Below are 24,717 nucleotides of genomic sequence, written 5' to 3'. Positions count from 1 at the left end.
TTTGTTTGTGTCTTTAAGTGAAAAAACTCATGGAAAGAATGTAACCGTGCAATCAGCCAGGTTGGAAAAGACCTTAAAGATCATCGAGTCCAACCTAAGCTCTGAGATTTGGGAATTGAAAAGATAAATAAATCATTTAAAAGATCCAGAAAGGAAACTCCTTCTAAGGGAAAGCACGTTTCAAAGAATATATTTTCATTCTGCTTAACAGCCGGCACAGAGCCTGACAACCACTCTTATTTTAGCTTTGTTGTTAAGCTGAGTTTTAGAACTTTCCAGCAGATAAAAGAGCGTGTCTGCACGAGGTATCACAGTGTCACATTGTCGGTCTGTTTGTTTCTCCCAATAGGAGATACTATATTTAAGCATGTAAATGACATGTAGATGGTATTTTTCCAGTCGTAAAGTTCGGAGAGGTGAAATCCTCAGAGCGCGGTCGTTTGCCGGGCTGCTTTAAGGCTCCTTTCTGGCCGTGCTTGGAAAAAGCCCTGGCTGCTGTCTCACCACGGCATTCCGTCTGCAGAAGGGTTAACTCTTAACTCATTCTCTTCATGGTGCATGTGTTGCTCCTCTTCACGGTGCGTGTGTTGCATAGCTGAGGGCTTGGCCACTGTGATCTCTTTTTCTTTCCCCTCCATTGCCAGGATTTGTTGCAGCATTGCTGTTTTTCCCCTTTAACGTGCTCCGTGTCACTGTGGTTTCGGTGCTCCCTGCGCTGGGAAAGGAGAGGAGGGGAGCTGGGAAATAGCGAGCGGTACTTGGCCATGCTGCCGCAGTGCAGGAATGTGGAATGAAGCAGGGGGGGTTGGTTTCTCTTCCACAGCACCAACACGGGGCTGCCAGCTACATGCAGTCACGCTTTGCTGTCCCAAAAACCCACTGAGGGAGCAGCACCCATCTGGGAAGGTGCACTGGAGGTTGGAGCAGTGGGGCCTATGCATCTTGAAGGATCGCTGAATCACAAACTGTCCCAAGTTGGAAAGGACCCATGAGGATCACCAAATCCTACTCCTTTCAAGTCCAACTTTCAGTGTTTGGAAGCTACAGCTAAGCAAATTCCCAAATAGAAAATTGAAAAAATATTTTTTGATATATTGGGAAGTTCAAAGATGCACCGGCAATGGTACCTGTGCTGTGGAACCGCCTCCCAGAGCCTGTGAACTCTGCCAGTTTGTCCCATCCTGTGTCAAAGAACAGAGCTGTAGAATTGGTACTGTGACTAAGGCAAAAATCCTAGCTGGAGCAGGAATCAGGGAATAAAACTTCCTTAGCTGTACTTTGTAGACCCATTGGAGTGGGCCTTCCTCACCATTAGGTCTGTGTCCTCCAACAAATCACTGCTCCCAGCCGCGTGCCTTAGCGGCACAGGGAGGCTCTGTAAGTGGCCATTGTGCTGTGGGAAGCCTCAGGACAGCTTGGGACAGATAAAGTTTGTGACACCCCTCAGTTGTAAAACCTGATCAAGATGTAGCTTAGGGTAATAACTCGTCTCAGCTGTTCCACGTCTGTTTATATGAACGGAGAGTGGCATTTGTCCAGTTATTAGTGGCTGTCCTCTGCGTGGTCAAAATCAGCTGAGAGCTGGTCCCTGAAATACTTCCCTCAGAGTCTCTCAGACATTATGGTGCTCAGCTTGAGGCTCTGCCCATGGGATGCTGTTCGGGATGTGCTGGGTGACATTCTTCTGACTGATTTAACAAAACTGAACAGTTTCATAATTGCATTTATTTTACACGCTTTGAAACATTTTTGCTTTGATGTGGTCAAAGCGCGTTATTTAGCCAACACCAACGTGCTTCTCTGCAACTTGGGCTGCATTAATACCTTTCCTTAAAATTATACGTAAATAACAATCTAAAGAGCAAACTGATAACATTGAGCTGAGGCATGCTGGCAGAACAGTTGTAAAAAGTATTAGAAATGCTGTTAAAATGGTATGGGGGGGGTCATGCTGACAGCCAAATCAGCTGTGACACGGGACAACTCCCTCCTCCTTTGGCATGGGGAAGGATCTCCACCTTTCCTAAATGCCCACCTCGCTGCAGCTGGAAGCCACTAATGCAGAAGGAGGACGGCACTGTAATTATGATCAAAGTCCAGCTGTTCAGAGCTATGTAATTAGCTTCACTCTCCAAAGCTGCTTTTTTTTTTCTTTCTTTTTTTCTTTTTTTTTCCAGCTAATGCCTGGTGAAGGAGTGCTGTTTACAGATAAGTTACTTGTGTTCTTGGAAATAATGGTCATTAGGCTGTGCTTCACCCAGGAGCTGCCTACTTTTGGGGCTGCACCTGCCTGTGCTCTATGCTGGGTCCTGTCCTGCTCACCCTGTGCCATGCTAATTGGTGCCCTAGCATTTTGGGCCACTGAGGTTTTCATAGAATCACTAAGATTGGAAAAGACCTCCAAGATCATCAAATCCCTCTGTTGACCCATCACCTCCATGCTCACTGACCACGTCCCTCAGTGCATCTCCACAGTTCTTGAACACCTCCAGGGACAGTGACTCCACCATCCCCCTGGGTAGCCTGTGCCAATGCACCACCACTCTTTCTCTCTTTGAAGGCATTTTGCATCTCACTCTTCCTTCCTCTTTCATTTATGTTTTTGTGTTCTCAGCACAAGGGGAGACATGGCCTTGGGTTTTGATTGCGGAGTTGCTAAGAATAAATAAAAGAACAAGCCATCAAGCAAATGGGGAAAACAAACAAACAAAAACTGGCCAGTTATAGAGCAAACCTGTTGGTAATGGAGAATTGGGGAAACTCTCAGAACTGAGTTGGAGCCAGGAAGAAGGAAAGGGCACAGGACATGACAGCATCTTCTGCTGGGTTCTGTAGCCATATGGATTTTGATGAGCAGGGATCTTCCATCAGGAGCATTGCACGTGTGTCTTCACCTCTCTCCTTCAGTTCCCACACTTACCATATGGAGCTGGCAACCAGATAGCAATTATCAGTTAGGAGCCTCACCAATGCTAATGCGTTGCAATGCACTGAGGGCAAAAAACTCTCTCTACCTCTTATTGTTGTAATAGGCTGAGTACTCTCTCATTAATGATTAGTAATTAAGCAGCTTTCTTCCTTTTGGATTGGAAGGGACCATATTCAGGCGAACCATGCAAGCTACTCTGGTTTGGTTTAGCTGGGGATGTTGGAGCAGAGCAGTGCTTATGCTGTTACAAGGCAGTACCTTGCAGGAAGATGTCATCCCATGTGCAGAGCTCTGCATAATGCTTACATTTAGGGAACTGCATGCTTTTTTTTCTTTCTTTGTGCTACACTGTACTTTAAATAAAATAACCTAACTCTTGCTGTGATGGGGCTGACAAGACTAATCTGCCACCACTTTTGAGAGGGGAGCCCAAATCTGCCCTTAGAGCAGAAAGACCTGAAGCCAAGTGAGGAATGGCATGTGGCTCGGTACAGATCTTTCTGCAGAACCAGCTGGGGTGCAGCAGGTACTTTCCAAAGATATAGAGAGGGACCAGAAGCAGTCCTGAGCAGCTCGTGGTGCAGGACGTGCAGGAGGGGTCAGCATGCAGTGCGACCCTATGAGTGGCAGGGCTTCGTGGCACAGTTCTGCATGGGATACACTGCCAGCACTGATATCTCAGCTGCCACCTCAGTAAGGATGTGTGGAGGTGAGAGGGAATGTGTTCCTTTTATCTTTGAGGTATGTTCTTTGCTTGTTCTCCTGCTTTTATAGCACTGTCTCATCAGAAGATGGGATTAGAAGATCTTTACAGAACACTGCCCAAGAGCAGCATATGGCTCTTCTTCCTTTCCCATAAGCTCTGCTCTTCCCTCACTGCCCTCCTCTGTTCCCCACCAGATTTCTTCTCTATGAGAGAAACCTCATAGTGCTGAGGATGCTGGGACCCATCCCAGTCACTGCCAAAGACATCACTTTTTTCTTTTCCTCTTCAAAGCACAGTATTGGTTCTTCAGTGTCGAAAAAAGATGCTTAACTGCTTGGAGGCCCTTTTAGTGCTGCTTAAAGGATTAAGGTGGAACTGAATCAACCGTTTTCCAACTCCCAAAGGACTGGAAGGAGAATATGTAAAGTCTTTCATGTGGTGCTTTTTCCTCTGAAGAGAGAATACCTAATTTCATTGGATCTTATTCAACTTCCAAAAAGAAAAAAAACCTGACGAGATTAAAGAATCAAATTCTCAATAGCTCATCTGTTTAGGTACGTTTAGGGTTTGTGGTAAACGTTATAAATATAATCCCCTGCTGATTTGTGTGGTACTACCCTGCTACAAGCTGATTTGCCATGGCTTCTTTCAACAAACAGGGATTTCTGGCCTGAGATAGAGCAAAAATCCAACTGACCAAATGGTATTGAGTCCCTTTGGGAAAACTTTCATAGGTTCCACAAGGCAAAGGTGAGGAAGGGAGAAACCTGGGTATCTATTTGGTGCCTTCCCAAGGAACTGAGCTCTAAGTTAGTTTTGTGTTTCTCAGAAAACCTTCCTGGGAGCTCAGATATTGTGCTGGGAGCCAATGGTTATTCTGTTGTAGAAGTTTTTGACTTCTGTTTAATTTAATTTTTGAGAAGCTGCAACCTGTGGTTAAAATGGAAATAATTAGAAGAAAAACATTTAGCTCTAACAGATTTCTGAGATTTGTTTGACTAGATCTGCTGATGTTGTCTTGCCTGCTTACATGAAAACATCTGTACCTGTTCTTAGTTCTTACCTAAATGATTTTAGTATCTTGCTATGATATAACAGACCATCTCCTGGTGGGATTTTGCTGCTGAGTCACTTCCTATCAGGTGTTTGAATGCCACAGGTGGCCTGATGTGATAAATACTGATGCAGGGAGGGGAATTCACTTAACATATGGAGCTATAAAGAGTGAACAGGGGGAAACCCTGACACTGGGGAGGGGGGGTTCAGCAGGCTCTTGACAGCACCAACAGAAGTCTGCTTACAAAACCTTGTCCTAGGGACGTTCAGTGCCTGCTGGACAATGCTGGTCTGCCTCTGAGTCAGTGCATGCTGAAAAAAATGCATAGAAAGAAGCTTGCACTGTGCTGCTGAGCTGTTGGGCTCTGCAAGCAGCAGCTGTGTGTGCAGCCCTGAATCGGCCGCAGTAGCTGTCTGAACTCCAAGAGCTGGTGGGGTAAAACCGTGGGCTTAGTTGGTCAGATATGGAATTGAAAACTTAAGTGAAAAATGCTATTACATTTTTTTTTTTTCCAAGTTTGTTCATTTGAGAATTTTCTTCTTAAAATACACAGGCTGGCAAACATGATTCCTAATTGTGATAAAACCGGGGACTCTGGTGTATTTACAGCACTCTAGGAGCTTTATGCTCTGAGATAATCACAAGCAAAAACCATAGATCACATTAGGAGTGGCAGTGTATTGATGAAATTATAGGGATCCTACCCTGTAATTTCTTAACGCCAAGTGCAGTTGCACAAGCAAAGATTCTGTGAGCAGGGCAGGAACTGTTCCCCTGCATGCTCATGGTGTTTCTGATAAGCACTTCTCTTGTCCTTGTCTTCCAGGACTGTAATCTGCTCATAATCCTTTGTCCTTCATCTGCCCTGTCTAGCAGGTATTTTGCGACATAGTGAAAGGTTTTTGCAAGTGCTCTTATTTTTGAGAGAAGGATTCTCTGCCCTTGGGCTTAGCAATAGCAGGCCTGCTACAGAGTTGCTCAATGCTGAAAAACGCAGCCAGCTCTGTATTCAGCAGAAGACCTCCTACTCCTGTAGGAGTATCACTGGTGGCAGGGTAGGAAATTGGGTGTTTTTTTAATCATCTAAAGCACACTGGACTTAGAGGTTGGCTGTGGGGGACCTTCAGCTAAATTCAGATTTCAGGGCCGCCCCTAACATCTGTTTTGCCGGTGTTTCTCTTTTGCATTTTAATTATTTACTGAAACACAGGATGTTGCTCTTTACAGTTTCCTGCTTCTAAAGAGTTTTGGGGACTTTTTGCATTATCGTGATGATTTAATTTATATTTTTTGTAAAATTCAGTCTTCCTTAGAGCTTGAGAGAGGGACTTTGTGCATCCCCCGAGCAGTTCATCGAGAAAAGAATTTGTGTAACCAAAGACTCAGGAAGAGTAGGTGCCACATGGACCGAGAGTCTTACCTGGCTCAGCTCAAAATGTCACCAGCCTCTCACAGCAGACAGTCTGAGACCCTCCTGTCCTAAAAAAGAACTTCATGTTTGCTGTCTGGGGAAGCAGTCCCTCCCCTCTCCGATTACATTTACATGACGACAGTCCCTGCCACACACAGTATCCCGGGGCTGAGGATCAGCAAGGCCTTGCAGGATTTCTCTCACTTTGCTTCTTCTTAGTGGGGGGCCACACTGAGACCCACCTGAGGTGTCCCATTGCTGGGATGTCCCCTCACCAGCCGCCTGTCTGTCCTGTGTGCCTGGGGGCAATAGCATCTGGTTGTGTAATGCTGACTGCATTTAGTGTGAGGCCGCACCTTGAGTACCTGTGTTCACTTTTGGACCCCTCACTACAAGAAATTGAGGCTTTTGAACATGCCCAGAGAAAGGCCATGGAGCTGTGAGAGGTCTGGAGCACAATGAGGAGAGGCTGAGGGTATGGAAATTGTTCAGTCTGGACAAGAGGAGGCTCAGGGGAGATGTTATTGCTCTCTACAACCTGAAAGGAGGTTTTGGTGAGGTGGGGGTTGGACTCTGCTCCCAGGTAACAGGATGAGGGGAAATTATCTGAAGTTGTGCCAGGGGAGGTTCAGGTTGGATGTTAGGAAAAGTTTCATCCCAGAAAGAATGGTGATGCACTGGTACAGGCTGCCCAGGGAGCTGGGGGGTCACCATTGATGTGGCACTGAGGGACATCGTCAGTGGGCATGGTGTGATGGGTTGATGGTTGGATTAGATTATTTTACAGGTCATTTCTAACCATAAGGATTCTGTGATCTTGGAACTGGCTGCTCGGTGTGCTGCGATGCCCAGTGCTTTCCTAGTTCTGGCACCTCCCAGAGCCACACAGCATCTCATGAGAGCCCATGCATGAAACCCTGCTGCTTTCCTGAAGCTCTGATGTGCTTGGCTGAGTTATTTTACCACCTGTAATAAATACAGCAATTTCTCATTCTGTGTTGTGGTCTCTGTGCTGGCATGGTGGAGGTAAGCTAGTGAAACCTGAGAGATGTGCTCAGCACTGCAACGTTTCAGCAGACAATAGTTAGAAGAGGGAAAACCCAAGCCTCCTTGTTTCCTGTGGGAAATACTGAGAACAAGCTCCTCGTTAACAACAGACAGCAATGAACTGCTGATGTTATGGGTAAATGCTGAGCTTGTGGAAGGACATTGATAAGCAAAGCTGAAAAGGGGAGGTTTAATTCAGAAATCCTTCCGAAGGTCAGGTTTCCAGCTTGATTTTCCTTTCTATGTACCCCAGATTGCTCCAGTGCAGTGATGAAGGCCTGTCATAGCTGTGCTCTGTAGTCACTTAGAAATGAACATTCTTCTGAGGTTGTTTTGCTTTATTTTCTTTTGTTACTCCCTGGTGCTGCAGGGAAATGAATAACTGAAAGGGACACGGTGAGCTGCTTTGGGCTGTGGTTTAGGCTGCTTTGGGTGTTTAATGCCTGCCTTTGCTCTCTTGCCCTTCTGCAACAGAGCTGCCCGATGAAACCAGGGTTTCCTTTCTTACCATGCAGCATTATCTAAAATAGAGCAAGATAAGTCCTTTTTTGTTTAGACCAAAGGAATTTCTTTCTTTCTTTCTTTCTTTCTTTCCTTTTTTTTTTTCCTTTTTTTTTTGGTAATGGACTTGAATATGTTTTATGGCTTCTGAACATTTTGCCTGTCAAATCTACCTTGCAATTCTCATTTTTGAGACTGCCTTAAAAATACCTGGATTTTGCTTTCCCACTGCTTGCAAGAAGCCTTCTTCACAGCAGCAAGGCTCTGCCCTCTGCCTGACAGCTCCCACTACTCCCTTTCTGTGGGCACCCCAAATAAGGTTGGGCTGGGGTTGGCTGGAAAGGTGAGTTAGTAAGTAATACAGTTACAATAGCTTTCTGATTGTTTTTTTAGTGCTTTTCAAAAATAGATGAAGATTTAAGTTTTCTTTTGACTTTTAAATTTGGAAAATCTTGAGACAGTGTTGCCCTGGAAATGTGCTGGTTGCCAGCAGGTCCCTGTGTGCTTTACAAAGCTGATGGCATTGCTGTAGTTGAGAACTGGAAAGAAAAGATGGCCAGGTCAGTCAGCGGCTGAGCTAAAGATGTCTGGGGTGTGCTGAACCCCAGTCTTGTGCTCCAGTTCCAGGCTTCCCAAAGCGGGTTGCTCAGGCTCCTGAGTGGTTTTCTGGAGGCTGCAAGGGCTCTGTAGTATGTGCAAGCAAGCAGCGGGCAGAAAAACATCTTGCAGGGTGCAAGACGTGCTGTGGCAGGGCTGACACCTTGGTCAGAGCTTTGTCCGTCTCTGCCTTTGCTGAGAAAGGGAGTGGGTGTTTGAGACATGCAGGAGGGCAGGGGATGTCTGAGGCTGGGTGAGAAGGTGGTTTCCAAGGATGGGTGAGAAGCTGAGGGTGGAGAAGGGGGTGTCCAGCATTCAATGGGCTATGAGAGAGGTCTGGGAAAGTTCATAGAATGCTAACAGATGGGAGGAAAAAAAACAGGGGTGACTTTCTTCCAACAATTAGGGGATGATAATGATATCTCTAGTCCTGCCAGGGCCGTTTGCTTCCTGAAGCCCTGAGGACAAAGAAATGCCTCTGACACATAGAAGAGGCCCCTATTTTCACGCTGAGGATGAGAAGATGCAGTTCCTGGGCTGCTGACGTTCAGAACCTGTCTGGCTTCCAGCAGTGGTTTGCAGTGGGCTGTGCAGTGCCCAGGCCAGGAGCCCCTTGGCAGGGCAGTGCAGGTGCATGGCTTCTTTCCCCATGGAGCTCTGCTGCCTGCATTGGAGCAGGGTGCTTGTGTGGGGTGTGGTGATGTAATGTGCTCTGAGGGGATGCTGCAGGGCTGAAAATGCTGCATTCACTGCGGGTATTATCAAACGCAGGCTGACTCTAACTGAAAGAAGATGATGAATGGGAGAAAATCCCCCATGTGTTTTTCAGCATGGTGAATGAGGAGGACCGTTCTGTGCAGGCAGTTTCACTTTCTTTGCTACGGGCCAGTTTTGTCCTGAAGGCTTGAGCAAAGAGCAGTCGGAAAGCTGAGCCATCCTTCCTCCACCTTTCCCCTTTCCACACACACATATGTACCCAAAAGAGAAATTTAAGTCACAGGGAGACCAGAATGCACATACAACAGGCTATCAGAACGCTGAGATTTTTAAGGCAATGCAGTCAGCATTCCTGTGAGACAGAACTGTATGAAACATCAAACATCTTACAGCCGAAGCAAGGCAAATACAATACAGGCGTAATTTGCTTATGGAGCAGGAAGAAGCTCCAGTCCTTGAAGGATGCTGTAGGGCCTCAGCAGTATCACAGGCTCCTTTTGCTGTCTGTCACTCCCCGCTCCCTTCTCATGCCTCCCACATATGCTTGGCTGTTGGCTTCCGAGGCTGGGGCTCACCCTTTGGGCAGTCAGCTTCCTCAGATTTCTACTGCACATCTCTGTCATTCTCTTTTCTCCCAGCTACCATTCTCACAATCATGGAACAAGTTGCCAAGGGAGGTGGTGGACGCCTTGACCCTGGAGACACACAGGGTCAGGTTGGATGGGGCTCTGAGCATCCAGTCAAGCTGCCAGCATCCCTATTCATTGCAGGGAGTTGAACTATATGGCTTTAAATGACCCTTTCAACTCCATGCTTCTATGATGATCCTACGCTGCTACTGCTGCAGTCTGCATTTGGGGCAGGGTCTTTGCTGGGCTCTTCCAGGGTGCACTTGGTCACAGAGGCTGGGGTGAGCGTGATCCCACTGCGGGGAATTCCAGCTGATGCCTCCTGCCAGACACAACGCCTGTCCCGTGCTGCCAGAGCCCGCTTCCTTCTCCCCTTGCACAGCTGTGTGCTTCATTAGGTAGCGAGGTCTGCAAATCATGGTAGTGTCAGAATGCAGAGCGGGGGGAATTCCAGCAGGACAAGCGCTGCCAAGTTCCTCAAGTGTCAGTGATGGGGTCAGAGGAGGAGCCCCCTCCCCACTCAAGGACTGAAATGCAACTAAAGGCAAGATTTGGGCAATTAAATGGAGTGCTCATCAACTTAAAACCATTTGTTTGCCGTTTCTTTTGATGCCCTTCAGTGTGTAACCAGAGAAGGCAGCACCCAGCACGGGTGGATTGGATCCATGATTGGGATTGCATGAGTCAAATTGGAGGCTGCTGACTTCTCTGCTCTGTGGCTCACTTCCCTAGCAAGCCTGTGTACTGTAACAGAGGGCTGATACAGGAAGGCATGCATGAACAAGGGGCTGCTGTGCAGTTAACTGCTGAAAGCACCCAGGAAGAAAGCTTAGGTGTTAGCCTAGACATCTGAGTTTGAGTCCTGCTTCCACCCTGAGTTCTAACTGTGGCTCCCAGCAAGTCACAGCATTTTGGAAGCTGTGATTTTTATTTCTGGGCATCAGCTTTTTGGTGCCTTAAGATAAGTCAGGCTGAGGGTTTGTTACTTTAGGGAGTGCAGAGTCTGCTCTACCCAAAGAATTCAAGGCCTTTTCTGAATGTCTGTGCCAAGACGCCCAGAATCACTGATTTGTAGCATGGCTTGGGTTGGAAGGGACCTTAAATCCCACCCAGTCCCAACACCTTGCCATGGGCTGGCTGTCCCCACCAGCTCAGGCTGCCCAGCATAATCTGGCCTTGAAGCCTTCCAGGATTGGGATACCCACAGTTCTCCAGGCAGCTATGCCTGGACCTCACCATTTTCTAAATGAAAGATTTCCTCCTAATCGCTAATCTGAATTTCCCCTCTTTTTGTATAAAACCATTCCCCCTTGTCCTGCCACTATCTGCCCTCATGAAAGGTCAGCCTCCCAAAACCACCAGTTCCATTTTGTGCAGCACCAGCCCAAGGAGTTAGGTGACCAAGGCAGTATTTCTGGCTTGCTGAGTAACCATGAGTAATCCTGTGACCTCCTGGTGACTTAGTTTTCCCATAGGTAAAATGGGAATAATGACTCTGTCTTCCTTTGTAGAGCACTTTGAGAGATATGAATAAAATGAGACATAGTAGATAACATTGAGATATTATTAATTATACATTCGGTTCATTTGTGTGATGTGGAATTGCTTTCTTCATAGAAGCAGATGTTGTCTTTGCATCAGGGTTTCCTAAATTGTCTGTCACCGGCTCCTTTAGAAGAATATATATTGTGAAAAAACACGGTACCTTACAAGGAGGGACCTCTCTGGCCCATCTGCATGTCCAGAGACTGACTGCAGTGATAGAAAACTGTACAACTGACAGTAGTTTGGAGGGAAGAAGCAGAAAGTGACATTCTTGAACTCGGGCAGCAAACAGAAAAAAGCTCCAAATCATTCTGCTCTTCCATACTATGAATGATTTCTTCCCACATTTCGCACTGCAGATTTATAATGCATAGATGAGAAGCCATTAAGCTCCGCGCCTACAAACCACACTGACAGCTTCTGAGAGTTCACACTCTGTATGGGGGGAAGTGCAAACCCTCATAAAAGCAGTGCCAGAGGTGCTGAGCTCCAGGGAAGCTAAGGAAAAGTGGAAGGGCTCAGATCGCTCGAAAGCCAACCCAGGACAAGATACTTTATTCATTTCTGATTTCCCCATATTAACCTTGGGGCAGTTGAGATGATGAAGCTACAAGTGTGTTTTGGAGGGGAAACCAAGGAAAATCACGCTATCTCCTGGCTGTGGCAACCATTCTTATTTTCTGAGGAGGTCTTGAGCACATGCCACAGTAATGCCAAACAGCATCCTGCACCAGGTACCCACCCTGTGAAAGTGGGAGGCATCTGCCTTTAAGGTTGAGGCTACAGAGAGGGGTCTGAGCATGCTCTATATAAAGCCCAGGTCCTGCTTTGTACAGGAGCTCCTGGCTTGTCCCACTGGTGAGTTCAGCCTTGCTGTTTTGGTTTTAGCTTCTTTCTGTGAAAGGTTGCGTGTGGTGGGAGATGGCTTTTTAGGGTGGGAAGCATTATTGTGCTGCAATGATTGAGTTTAACGGTTTACTGTTATCGCTTTCTGGTGCGGAAGGTAACTTTTCTGTTTCATTTTGTGGTGCTGCTTTTTTTTTTCTGGTCTTTTTCACACAAAGGTGGGAAGGGGAAAAATGTGGTGAAGAGTGGAAAGGACGTGGTTGGAATGAGCTGAAGTGCCTTGTTTTCCTTGGGCTTTGCCACTGGTTCTTGAGGTCCTGCTCTGAGCAATCGGGGCTATCCTCAGCAGGGTTGGAGCCTTAGCTCTAGGGAAGGACAGCTGCAGAGCAGGTAGGCTACAGCTTGTGAAAGGCAAATGCTTTGCCAATTGGTTTTATTTGCTGGTTTTCTTTTGGTTTTCTTTTCTGGGGAGGTGGACAGGGTGTTTGTTTTTTTAAAATTAACTTCTTTATTGTGAAGCTTAACGTTCCTAGGGAATGGTTACTGTGTAGGCACAGCTGAAAGTTGCTGCTTTCGTTGGCAGTTTGCAGAGCTCTTGCTCATCTGCATGATGGCAAAATACATCAGCTGTGATGCAGCCCCACTGCTGGCTTATCAAAGCACTGTAGTCAAGATTATTAGTAGAGAGTAAAGCAATTTTGAAACGGGAGGCCTCAGAAATCTTGAAAAGTAATCTTGGAAAGTGTTTTCACCTGTTGTATGCCTTGTGGCTTCACCCACTCCTGTAAAATAAGCAGAATGGGACTGGGGTAGATCTTGATGGGAGCAGGAGTGCATTGCTGGCTAAAACTCATCCTGGGAGTCAGTGGTTGAAGAGCAGTGCCAGCAGACCTTGTGCTCTGGGTAAGAATATGCATCTTGGAGAAGATTTAAACCACTATTTTTGTTAATTAAAGATCCCTTTATGGCTTTTAAAGGAGGGGACTCAGGGGTGCAATGTCCTATTCAGCTCACAACTTGATGGGGCCATAAACCCTTCTGCAGTTCTACCTTGGTGCACTTACAGCTTGTGGCAAGCTGCCTGCAGGCTCCTTCAGCAGTTAGTGAAGTGAATTAAGAGTCTAGTTTGTAGGCTTAAAGCAGAAGGTAGGTTAAACAAGGCTTACCGCCATGCTTTGTGTCATTCTAGTCAGTGGTTTGGTACAAGAGGCTGTGATCAGCAGCGCTATCTCCTGTGATGCATTTTGGGATGAGTGACTGCGGGTGAAAGGGGTGTTGTTCGAGCATCCCTTAATAAAAGGAGCAATTTGAACAATGCAAACTCCTGCTCTCTTGTGATTAGCTTTAGGCAATCTGGGGTTATTTTACTGGAGAGGAGGGTTTGCTGATGTGAGAGAAAACAATTAGCTGGAGAAGTGAAATTCATGAGTAGATGGATCTTGCCCAGGCTTCAGTTGTTATTTTCTAGTGGAATAATTTGCTTTATTTGGTGGGCTCTTCAGTAGACAGAGGCTACTCTGCTCTGTTAAAGGCTGTTTGTTAAGGAAAGTGGCACTGGGTTTATATTTTAATACATGATGATAAGGGAAGGAAACAGCTTGGTTTGCACATGGGGAGTGTTGAAGGGGTATCAACTCTTACTTCCATGAAAGTAAGAGTTAACCAGGGAACTTCTCATTTAGTATAGGGAAACGTGCCTTTTTGGCTGTCAGGTAAAATCTGCTGTAGCTCTTGTGACCTGGGACTGCCCAGCTGTGGACAGGAGCACTGTGGCATGGAGCAACATCATTGCTCTGAGGCTTTTTGAAGGAGAGGCAGTCTCTTTTATGACAACTTTTTGGTGAATTTGATTCCTGTGGAAGTAGCAGTGATGTGATATAGCCGTTTGTTGTCACTACCTAGGGACTTAATTCCTAATAAGTGTTAAGTCTAAATGCAGTCAGTGGCAGAGCAGCTGGGGGCCTTCACCTTAGGGGCTCACTGTATTGATGTTCTGCTCCAAAGCTTGTTGTGTCAGTGATGCTCAGCTTATATAGCAGCTTCAGGGCAGGTCTGCTGGTCTGGGTTTCAATATGGCACTCCTGAAAGTACCTTACAAGACTGAAAGCCTAAAAGGAGTAATTTCTAGTACTTTGTGGGATAACTGCTGTTCTCAGAGGACTTGATTACTTATGTTCAGTGCGGGCATGCTGCCATGTTGGTGAGAGCACTATTAGCTATAGTGCTTGGGTATTTTAAAGGGTTTTTTTTAATCTTAATCACAGGAAAAAATGCGTGAGGAACTGAAGTGATGCTGAAGCTTTCTACACTGAGAGTAGTGAGGCACTGGCACAGGTTGCCTGGAGAGGTGGTGGTGCCCCATCCCTGGAGACAGCCAGGGTCAGGCTGGATGGGGCTCCGAGCAGCTGATGGAGCTGTGGGTGTCCCTGTTCAGTGCAGGGAGTTGAACCAGGTGGCCTTGAAGGGGCCCTTCCAACTTACACAATTCCATGATGTTTTTGACATGTGCTTATCTGTGGCTCTGGAGGCTGAAGCCACTTGATTTCTCTTAGCTTGGGAAAACTATCTGCTCTTTTTGAAGAATGTGCAGTTTGTGAGCAGCCCAAGTGAGGAAATCCCTGCTTTTTGCAGCCCCGAGTCATTCTGAAAGCATGAGAGGCCTTGTAAAGTCAATATAAAGAGCTGGATTCCCCCTCTAGCAGCAGTCAATAATAGATGCTTCAGGAATAAGTAGATTCCTGATTTCTGAGGAATAAGTAGAGGAAAAGAACAGCTGTAGTGTGATCTTCCCTCTCAGACACTTTTTATGAATTTTTGCTGCTTAATAAATCGGGCTTTTCCATATATCTTGTTCTGACTGTTGTCTTAAACAGCACCAAAACAAACGTTAGTCTGATTCTCTGTGGAATCCAGTTATAGTCCTGTCTGCTGTCACAGCTGCTCCTCGGGCAGGGGCTGCTGCTCTTCCCTTGTGTTGTGCTAGAAGGACTCTTCTATGAAAATGTGGGGTGCCCTCATCCTCGTGGGAGGAAAAGCAGTCACCTGACTGATGGTCGAATTAAAAGTTGAACCGAGATCTCAAGTGCAAATATATTTGAGAAATTCCCCCGTGCATCCCTGCAGCCGTTGAGTATTTTGACCCGGGCGTAAGAACTGCTGTGTTTGAATTTAGCAATGGGGCAGTGGGATGAGAATGTGCAGCTGTGGAAGGCGCGAGTGCTCCAGCTTCGTCACCACTCCTCTTGGGCCCACCTATTTCTGTGAGGCTTGTGGGAGCTTAAGGGGATAAAAATGGCCGAGGTAATTAGCAGATCCGGCATCGAGCAGCTGGGGTGGCTCAGAAATTACTGTGGTTGTGAAAGGTGGTTGAGAAGCAGGCATGTCCTGATGTGATAGCCATAACTGAGCTCCTTGATTAAAAGGAAAAGTAGTTATCTTGTTTTTTAGTATGGTTTAGTTCAAGACTTGAGCTGCAGATGTAGATGGAGTCACCTAATCGCTTTAGGTTGTGCAGTGCAGAGAGGGGAGTTGTGCACCATTTAGGTACCCTATACCTGCTGCACAAAATTCCCTGCTCTTTGTGAGAAGTTCCAGGAGCAAAACGGAGAGGTTTCTACTTTCTCTGGGATTCCTTATGATGCATCATTCCAATAGACACTGAGATGTATTTAACTTATTTAGAAGAGTAGTTGAATTCTCTGCTGTCTAAATACAGCATCTGCAGCAGTGTGGAATGTGTGTTGTACAGCTGTGAATGTTACAGGCATTCAGTGTGTCTCCTTTTTCACACAATAGCTTCTATTTATGGGTTTTCATCAAGTTGGAATCTTGCATTCAACATATCTTTGTGTGTTTTCTCTTTTCTTTCTTTTTTTCTGCTTTTCTTTCGTAAGGTTCGTAGAAACTCCGAGCCACTTCTCCTGGAAGGAGAGTTACTACCGCTCAGCCATGTCCCAGAGCTCGCAGCCCAGGGAGTTCCTCAGCCCAGAGGTGATCCAGCATATCTGGGACTTCCTGGAACAGTAAGTTGCCCTTCAGTGGGACCTATGGAAGAAGGTGTTTAGGAGCAAGACACCCCTGCAGTTTTGTTGTCTGGGGTGGTGTTGGGATTTCAGTTTTCTGTACCTCCAGGTCCAGCCCTGCTCAGGGACTGTTGCTAGCATGGAGGGTGGTGGAGTGGGTTCTCACTGGGAACTGCTTAATTGATCCTGAGACTGGTTTAATGGTGGCACCCAAGTCCTGGGGAACACCCTGACACACAGGGAGTTGAGGGGAATGGGATTTGGCCCATTTTAACTACACTGCTTTGTTCCTTGTAGGCCAATATGCTCGGTTCAGCCAATTGATTTGAACTTCATTGATGACCCATCTGAAAATGGCCCTACAAACAAGATAGAGATCAGCATGGATTGTGTCCGTCTGCAGGATACGGAGCTGACTGACCCAATGTGGGTGAGTAGCGAGAAGGATGTCTTTAACCCTAGAGGAACATGATTCTTTGCAGAAGCCATTCCTGCTGCATTGCTCTGAGATTCTTTTCCCCTTCCTGGTAGTTCTGTGGCTGCCCTCTGTGTTTGAGGAAGTTCTCACTTTCTGTTGTCTTCTGCCCATGGAAGCTGTTTGGGAGTGTGGCTCTACCAGGTGACTGTGGTGGTGACAAGCTGTGATATCGGTGCTTGTGGCTAGCTGTGATGCTGAGAGAGTCCTTTTTTGTCTTTGGGGCTGCGATAGGGAACAGGTTCGCTCTTCACCAGCTCCTCCTCTCCTGCTAAAACAAGGGCAGCGAAGGGATGAGGCAGGTAAACATGTGGAAGAGCCGTCTCTTCTGCTTGTCCAGATACATAGCTGTCCCTGCTCTCTCCTTGCTTAGGACTTGGTTTTGTGGCCTGAATATTAAAATAATTCTGAGTGCTAAAGCTTGAGAATGTTCTTAACTGGCTTGAAGACCAGATATGAATGAAAACTTGCTTTCAGATCATGGTTGTTTTGTTTTTTTTTTCTCCCCATGTTTTTCCACATTCTTAGCTGTGGGTGTCTTGCCAGTATCCTTTCAGACTGGAATGTGTATCAAACCCTGGTGTGTGCCTTTGGCACAGAGTGGCCAGTTCCTTCTTACCAATAGCTCTGGTGAAGAAGCCAGGTGCTGCTCTTGCAGGCTGGAGCAGGTGGTGTGTCAGGAGTCTGAGCTATTTGTTAACACTTTCCTGGGCCTTACATACTTCAGGGCAAAAATCCTATGTGCTTTGGAGTCAGTTGCTTTCTAAATGTTCTTGTTCCTCTGTACTTTTGTCCTGAGAAACTACAGTTTAATTTCCTAGCTAATCAACAAATGTCTTTTGTGTTCAGCCATGGTATGTTTGCAGCACTGGTGTTGGTCGGACCAAAACCCAGAGGTTTGCATCTACAGGTGGGTGCAGATCTCCTAGGTCACATGGACTGCACTGCTGGGTACCAGGAGGTTTGACCTCTTTCTGCCTGCCTGATGTGACTGCTGAAACAGGACAGGGTGGTGTGTTCCACTTTCCTTGTGGAACTGTAAAGGGTGAGAAGGCCATTTTTAGGTTGGGTGTCTGTGTAGCTAATGTGAAGCAGCTACTCCAGCCATTTGACAGACAGCTAATTTGTCTGGTTATCTCTTGATTTGGGGTGGGCTCAGAGGGGCAGCACTGAGTGTGCAAGCCTGCAATGAGAGTCTGAAAGGATACTTCTCAAATTTCCTTGTTGCCCTACTAAAGCTCCAGTAAAATGGCATTTCTCTCTTCAGCTTGTTCAAGAGACTTTCTGTGTTTAAGAGGGGATATCTGCTTTTCAAATTGGGCTGGTAGTGCTCTATTTGAACTAATTATGCCCCCATGTATAACAATCCCTGGTACTTTAAAGTGGCTTTGCACCTTCCATGTCTACACCTGGACTTGCTGTGTTGAGTACTAGCAAAGCCTTTATATCTCTGGCTCCTCTGAGCTGTCAGCAGTGCACAGCAGCAGCTGCCAGGCTGTCTTGGAGCTGTTGTTTAAAGTCTCCCTCTCCTGTCTGTGGTGCAGTGAAACATCAGTGGAAAATCCCTTCTTGTCCTCTCTGACCACTGTTGGAGTCAGTTCTGGGGCTGGGAAAGCAGGGCAGGCAGCTTTAGCTGTAAAATTATTTCTTGCTTATGATGCCAGCCTTCCAGGAGGCATCTCTGAAGAGGCCAAGATGCATGGTAACATCTTTAAGTGTTTTTCACCCCAGTGATCAGCCAGAGGGGGGAATGGGGAAATTCCATCCTATCCCTGCCTTTACTGTTAAGCAATAGCTCAGACACTGCTTGAGTCTGGGTGTCCCCATGTTCATTAATAAATGTTCCAGTTTGCCTTCACTGGAAGACAGAACCTTTGCTTAGTTGAGTGCTGCACAAAAGCCTTCACAAAGCGAAATATGCATTGCAAACCTGTGCAAACAGCCTGTCTTTTAAAAGGAGGAAAGCTCTTTTTACTCCCCTTAGCACCACCACCACCTCCCTATAAATTTGCAAACATCCCTGACAGGTGACAACTCCCCCTTGCAGAGAAGTCTGTGTTTGCTTTGCTGTTTCTGGGGCTTGCAGCTTGCACTGGCAGAGAATGTGTAGCCTCAGGCAAGGTGTTTGCTGTTTGTCGGCTTTAATCTGAAATACCTTACAACCCTCTTCCCCTCCAGCTTCTCTTTTCCTTTGGATAGCTTCGGGGCAAGAGCTCCCCTTGCACCTGTCTCTCTGTAACCTCAGCCATGTCACTCCTAGACACGAGGTGCTGCACGCAGCTGATTGCAGGCAAGGAGTCGAAGAGGGCAGATAAACACAAAGGAATGCAGCAGAAACAGAGGGGCCCTGAGAGATGAACAGTGAGATCAAGGCAGAGTGCTTTTCATTATTAAATTTGTCTCTAGAAAAGAGCGAGGCCAGCTTGTCTCTGCAATGTACCACCATGTGAGATTTAAAAAGATTCATAGTGAATGAGACTGGTTTACTCAAAGCAATTGTCCTTCTGAGGACTTTAAGGTGATCCCAATTGAGGTTTGAAATAAGCTTTGTGCTTTCATGCAACTTATGGCTGAAAAATGAAACTTCCACCCTTAAAAGATGATCATCCTTGGTCCTAAGAGTTTAGCTGGCAAGAGCTGTGATTTTATTTTGGTTTTGGTACAGCTGCCTGCAAGCAACGGAACTGGTAGGGGAGAATGGCCATCAGTGTTCAGAATAATTGCCCCAAGAAACTGTCCCACTAGTGGGCTGATAAATAAGCATGGCTGCTGAACAGCCACCAGTTGCATCCATTTCTTCTTAAGAGCAACTCTCTCTTGGGAGAGAGCTGATGGAGAAGGTGGTTACAAAGGAACCCCTTATGTCTGAGCTATGATCACATCTGTTGCTGATCTGTGACCTTGCAGTTCTCATACTCTTTCTTTTTAAGGAAGAAATATTCTTCCTGCATTCTGTGGAAGAAAGGAGTGGGAGAAACTGGCAGTTGGCATTACCTTGGGGTGAGATGAGCTGGGGGGGACAGGAAGATAATTTGTGGGTCTGGTGTGAAATTAAACAGTCAGCAGCCTTCCCCTTGTCTCGTGCCTTGTGACCAGCTCTTTCACAATGTCCTGTGCAGCTGGTTTCAGGATGCCTGTCTGTGAGGCTGCTGGCTGTGCCTCTTTCTCTCCCATAGCCTTAACCACAAGCAGGCTGGGAAGCCCCAGCAGACATCTACCTTCCCATATAGCAGAGTAGAAAGGCTGGTGGTCCCTATAGGCACAGAGAGCATTTAGAATCTGCCATGGCCCTGGTGTGGCATGGAGCTGCAGGCACTCAAAAAGGTAAGTGGTATGTGCATCCTATGAGCCTCTGAGTTGCTCCCTGATCTCCTTCATGGCCTAGAATGGAGCTTGTGACTGTGGGGCCTGTGGTGGGGTGATGGCCGGCTCCCTGTGTTGCAGAGGGATGGTGCCTCTAAGGTGTCTCCTATGGTGCTGGAAGCCAGATGATGTATGAAAAACAGATTTCTTCTGACTGATGGAACTCCCTGGAGCTGTGGGGGAAGGGGTCTGAGGGCTCCTCAAGGAATGAGTGTGTGGCAGGGCAGTAACCCCTCCACTGCCCTGGAGCCCTCTTGATGTTCCTTGACCCCTCAGAAGTCCTTTTAAGTCAGCAGTGTTAAGGGATGCTAGCTAGAGCCAAGCAAAGCTACTCTGGGCTAACAACTTTAGCAGGAGGTTTCCTGAAAAAGTGTGATCTGTGGGGCTTGCAGAGCCTGGAGATCTCCTGTTGTCCTGCCCCATCCCAGCAGCATGTGGAGGGGTATAGGGACCCTGAGGGCCCTCACTGATGGGAGCAGGCGTGCTGTCCTGAGTGATGGAGCAGCTTGGCCCCCCTCCCCCAGGTACATACCTTCCTTTCGTGCCCCTGAGCAAGCCGTCCTCCTCAGCCCCTTGTCTAACCAGTTCAGTGGAATGCTTTTTTTGCAGACAGTTGCTTTGGTCAGAGTTTTCTTAACCTGTATCTATCTGTCCCTCCCTGCAAAAGGGGGAGAGAATTCCTTGCTTTTATTTTCATGTCCTTCCTCACCTGCTGTCATGGGTGTCTGCTTTGCCTTGGTTAGGCACCGCTGTGCTCCCACTGCAGGACTAGTGATGTGTGCACTTCAGTCAAGGAGGTGTTTGGGGTTTGAGTCTGCAGCTCAGGCACTGGGTGTTCCAGGCCTGGTGAGTTTAGAAGTTTTGGAAGTGCAAAGTGTGCTTTAAGTTCTGTAACCTTGCTGCCCAGGCCTAGATGGAGGAAAAAATGGGCTGTGGGAGAGGCAGGATGCAGCCTGTGTAGGGCACAGATGTGTCAGTGCTCTCAGCCTCGGTCCTCACACTGCAGATCTGTGTTGGTATTTGATGGGGAGCAGGAGACCTTTTTCTAGTTACCTTCAACCTGCTGTAGGCTTTTGGAGGAGCCACCCTAATCAGCTTGTGCAGGGCAGCTGGAGAGCAATGGGGCTGAGGCCCTTGGGTAGCTGGTGGTTCTCTATGGCATACTCTTAACTTCTACCATTGTATGAAATAGCTCAGTAATTTATATTTGGTGGCCATACGCTAAATTCCTGGCTACTTAAGAGCCTATCAACTGATTAGGATAGATCAGGATCTGTTTGTTATGAGCAAGAATGCACTAGACAGACAAACAAAATTGACCCTATGTCCAGAAGAATTTATAGTGTCTGTTGCATCCTATCTAGTGCTTTAATATTAATGGGCAGGCTCTGATCTCTGTTAGTTTAATTGCTTACTTTAAAGTGTTTTGCTGGGTCAGAAAAAGTGAGCTCTGCTACTTGGAAGGTAATAATTGAGGAAGAGAATGGAAGGTAATGACAGGATGGTGAGACTGAAATGAGGAGGATGTCTCTGTGCTTCAACAGCAGGCAGGGAGCAGGCACGGTATGGCTGCGTGGTGCAGGAAGTTTGTCTGTGCAGCACTCTGTGCAGAGGCTGGCAGCATGTCATGTGTACTTCCCAGGGTTCTGGCAGGTGCTGCAGCCCTGAATTTTGTTGGGAAATGGTTTTGCACCTGGTTGATAAGGCTGATCTGATAAGTAGATGAAGCAAAGTGTGTTGTGTGGCTATCTGTTTCCATACCTAAGTGTTCCCAGGTTGACCATAGAAGGGAAAGGACGACTTTTGTACAGCACAGATTCATGATTAAAGCTTTTATTACAGTCTGGTTTGTGCTTGAGAGAGTTTGAGGTCTGCCAAGTTTCTCTTCTGTGTGGGTATTTATTTGTTCCATAGCTGTGCGAAGAAAGCTGAGATTATGCAGAGGCATTTCCATAATGAGCAAATGCATTATGCTGTTGGAAGTTTCCCTCTAGCACATCTCGTTTGCAGTTGAACTCCCAGACTCTCCTAATTTAGATTTGGTTTTGTGACACTGCTGAATACTTAATCTTGTGCAGCATGGGGTTCATCCAGATAGTGTGGTTGTCACACTGAAGGTGGTAGATCTAAACCCAGAACTGACCAATTCATTCAGATAATGGATGCATCTAGAGAATGCACCCGTGCATTCAATTTGAGCAAAACGAGGCCTGTGGTGACTTCTCTTATTGTTTGTGTTGTAGTGCTCTGAAATATTCCCATTTCTTTGCAGTAATTTTTTAATGGCTCCCTTACATGCACTGCTTTGCTCTGGTTCTGGCTGCGTTTCTTTTTGTAGGAATGCAACCAGTTAATGAGCATGGTGACGCTAAGCATATCTTTTTTTAATGCCGCTTCCCTCAGTTCTTCATGGTATTGGAGAAAACAAGCTGAGTGGTGCCTGCTCTGATACAGACCATTTTGGAAGCGTATTTACAATTCCTTTAAATATTTCTACACTCTACATTGCTTTGCATTCAGTTTGGGAGGGAATAAACTCATTTTAAGTTAAAAAGCACAAGCCTGCTCTGCTGGGAATGAGTCATGCGAGGCGGGGTGCTCTGCAGCGTGCCATAGTGTAAGGGGCTGCAGTGGCTCCTCAGCAGGGCTGGTTTTAAATCCCCAGCTCCCCTCGCAGGCAGCGGTTGAAGTGGAAGAGTGTTGCAACTGCAAATCCTGTCAGCTGTCTACGTGCAAATACCACGGAATAAAAGAAGCAGTCGCTTCAGAAGATGTCTTTCCTGAGCAGCTAGGCCTGCCTCCAAATGTTTCCATGGTGCTGCACGTGCGCCTTGCGTAGGTATGGAGCAGTGACGTGCTACTGCTTACTTTACATCTTTAAAAGCTCTGCAGAAATGCTTAATTAAAAAGGATCTTGATCTTAGAACAACAGACCGCAGGCACTTCTTGCCTCCAGAGCAAGCTTAAGTTTATGCTATCATGCTGGGAACTTTGCAGCACAAGTCTCTATCTAGTTGATAGGATCCCCCCTTTTTTTTAAGCTATAAATGTATTTCCAGGTTTATTTATTATTTTGATTGTGTTAGAGCCAGAAGCAGCCAATCACTTGGGCAGCTGTGGACAGCTGGCATTCCATCAATCCATGGAAAGCAGCTGAATACCAACAGAGGTGGAGTGACCACTCCCACATTTCATGTTCATCTGAACTGGGTTGTTTTTTTTTTCCATCAAATGAATGGAAGGAGGAAAATAAGGCACTTCTACCTTGCTACCTGAAAAGAGGGTGGTGAATTGAGCTGTTCACCTCCAGCCAAATGAAGACCTTGCAGAACTTTGTGGAACCCCTTCTTGTGAGGTGGGATGGATGGATGGAAGGAAGGCACATTACAGTCCTGTTGTGAAGCTGCAGCACTGCCCGTGCCAATTTGGCACTGTGCGTGGGCTGGAGGTTCATGGGATGCTCTTTCGGAGCATCGTTTCCCTTCCCAAAGTGACTGTGCGGTATGGGGTGTAATTTCTGGTTTTAAAGACTTCTCTTGCATTAATTAGGATTCCTGCTTTGAAGGAAGCCTGGTGCATCCAGTGTTTTCCTATGTGTTGCTTTGTGGTTCTACAGATTCTTCCTGCAGTTCTGTTAATGACTATTACTTTTCCTCCACTACTCTGTGATGAGACTTGCGAGCGAGGTAATGTTTTCCTCCGAGCACCTCCGTGCTGCTTCTCACCTCAGTGTCATTGATTTGATAGCATTTAAATTAATGAGTGAATTGTCAGGCAGTCACGGAAAATTAAATCAGTGTCTGTGAAGCATAGATTAAGGAGTGCCTTTTGGCCTGGGTTAAGTTCACTCACAGCTGAACAGGCTCTTTGCTAATCAGCATCTGAATTTGCAGAGGTTAATGAAAGATCAAAGGAGTTTTTGGTAATGAATGTAACTGTCATCTCTAAAACATGAATTTGTCTCCAGTCTGTTTAAACAGAAGGGAAAGGTAACTCCAGACTACCCTTCTTTCTCTAGACACAGCTGGGCAAGGTGGACCTCTCTGTAGTTTCCAGGCTGGATTAAACAAGTCTGAAACGAGAGTAATGATAATTCTTCTGGGGAGCCTTGCTGGCCAGATATCTATGGCCATTCACTATAAGTGTTCATATACCAGTGGCAGATGTGGGGTATGAGAGTATGCAGGGGGTACTTGGGCACAGATTGAGACACTAAAATTGAATTCTTCTGCATGGGAAACATAAGGAACAAGCAGCTCCCTGGCTGGGAGGGCTGCAGCAGTGCTCGTGTGTCCTTCAACAGGAGCTAAGAGCTGATTAGCCCAAATGTGGAGTGATAAACTCCTATGGCCAGCATTGGTGGCTGATGCTGGCCATCGGTGGCTGCAGCGCCTGGGCTTAAGCAGAGGGTTTGCAGACCAATTTCAAATTATTGTAGCCTGATGACTCCTTAAACATTAGGTTATTGTACAAGGGATGGGGGAGAAAACTGGCAAGGTGTTGGGACTGGCTGTAAAGAACTGCTGTGGTTTGTGTTTGTTAACAGTTGTGCATTTCCTGTGTGTGATCTGTAGTTTATACAAGATAAGGGAAGAACAACACTTTCCCTTCAGCTGTTTGAGCAAGAACAAACATGATCTGTCAACAGTTGCTTCTCTCCTAACTAAAAACAAAAACTCCCTAATCTGTCACTATCTCCTGTTTTGTTTTTTTTTCCCTGTCCCCAGCCAGAGTGCTCTGTCCCATGCCGAGATGCAGGTTTGTGCTGCACCCACATCTTCTTCCAGTTGGATGAATGGGGTTGGTTTTGCTGCTTGAGACTTAAATATCTGTCTGTAACTTCATTTAATTTTCTTGAGTAACTTAATTTTT

General features: G+C 46.5%; 1 protein-coding gene across 7 annotated transcripts in view; it reads left to right on the top strand.

The window, feature by feature from the left end:
- TP63 (tumor protein p63) overlaps nt 1-24,717 on the top strand; it is a 174,147-nt gene that overhangs the window by 78,546 nt on the left and 70,884 nt on the right. For 6 of the 7 annotated variants that reach the window (XM_085233225.1, XM_085233224.1, XM_010716747.4 and 3 more), the window contains 2 exons: nt 15,879-16,007; nt 16,305-16,437. In XM_085233225.1, coding sequence (XP_085089351.1) covers nt 15,934-16,007; nt 16,305-16,437 — 207 coding nt within the window. In that variant the 5' untranslated portion in view covers nt 15,879-15,933. Of the gene's footprint in view, nt 1-15,878; nt 16,008-16,304; nt 16,438-19,767; nt 19,807-24,717 lie in introns of those variants that run through there. The other variant, XM_010716749.4, reaches the window with a different exon arrangement.

Source organism: Meleagris gallopavo, chromosome 11, assembly GCF_905368555.1.
Source record: "Meleagris gallopavo chromosome 11, MGAL_WU_HG_1.1, whole genome shotgun sequence".
NCBI lineage: Eukaryota > Metazoa > Chordata > Aves > Galliformes > Phasianidae > Meleagris > Meleagris gallopavo.
Note: the sequence above shows the minus strand (reverse complement) of the source record. Positions and strands in the feature narration are given on the sequence as shown.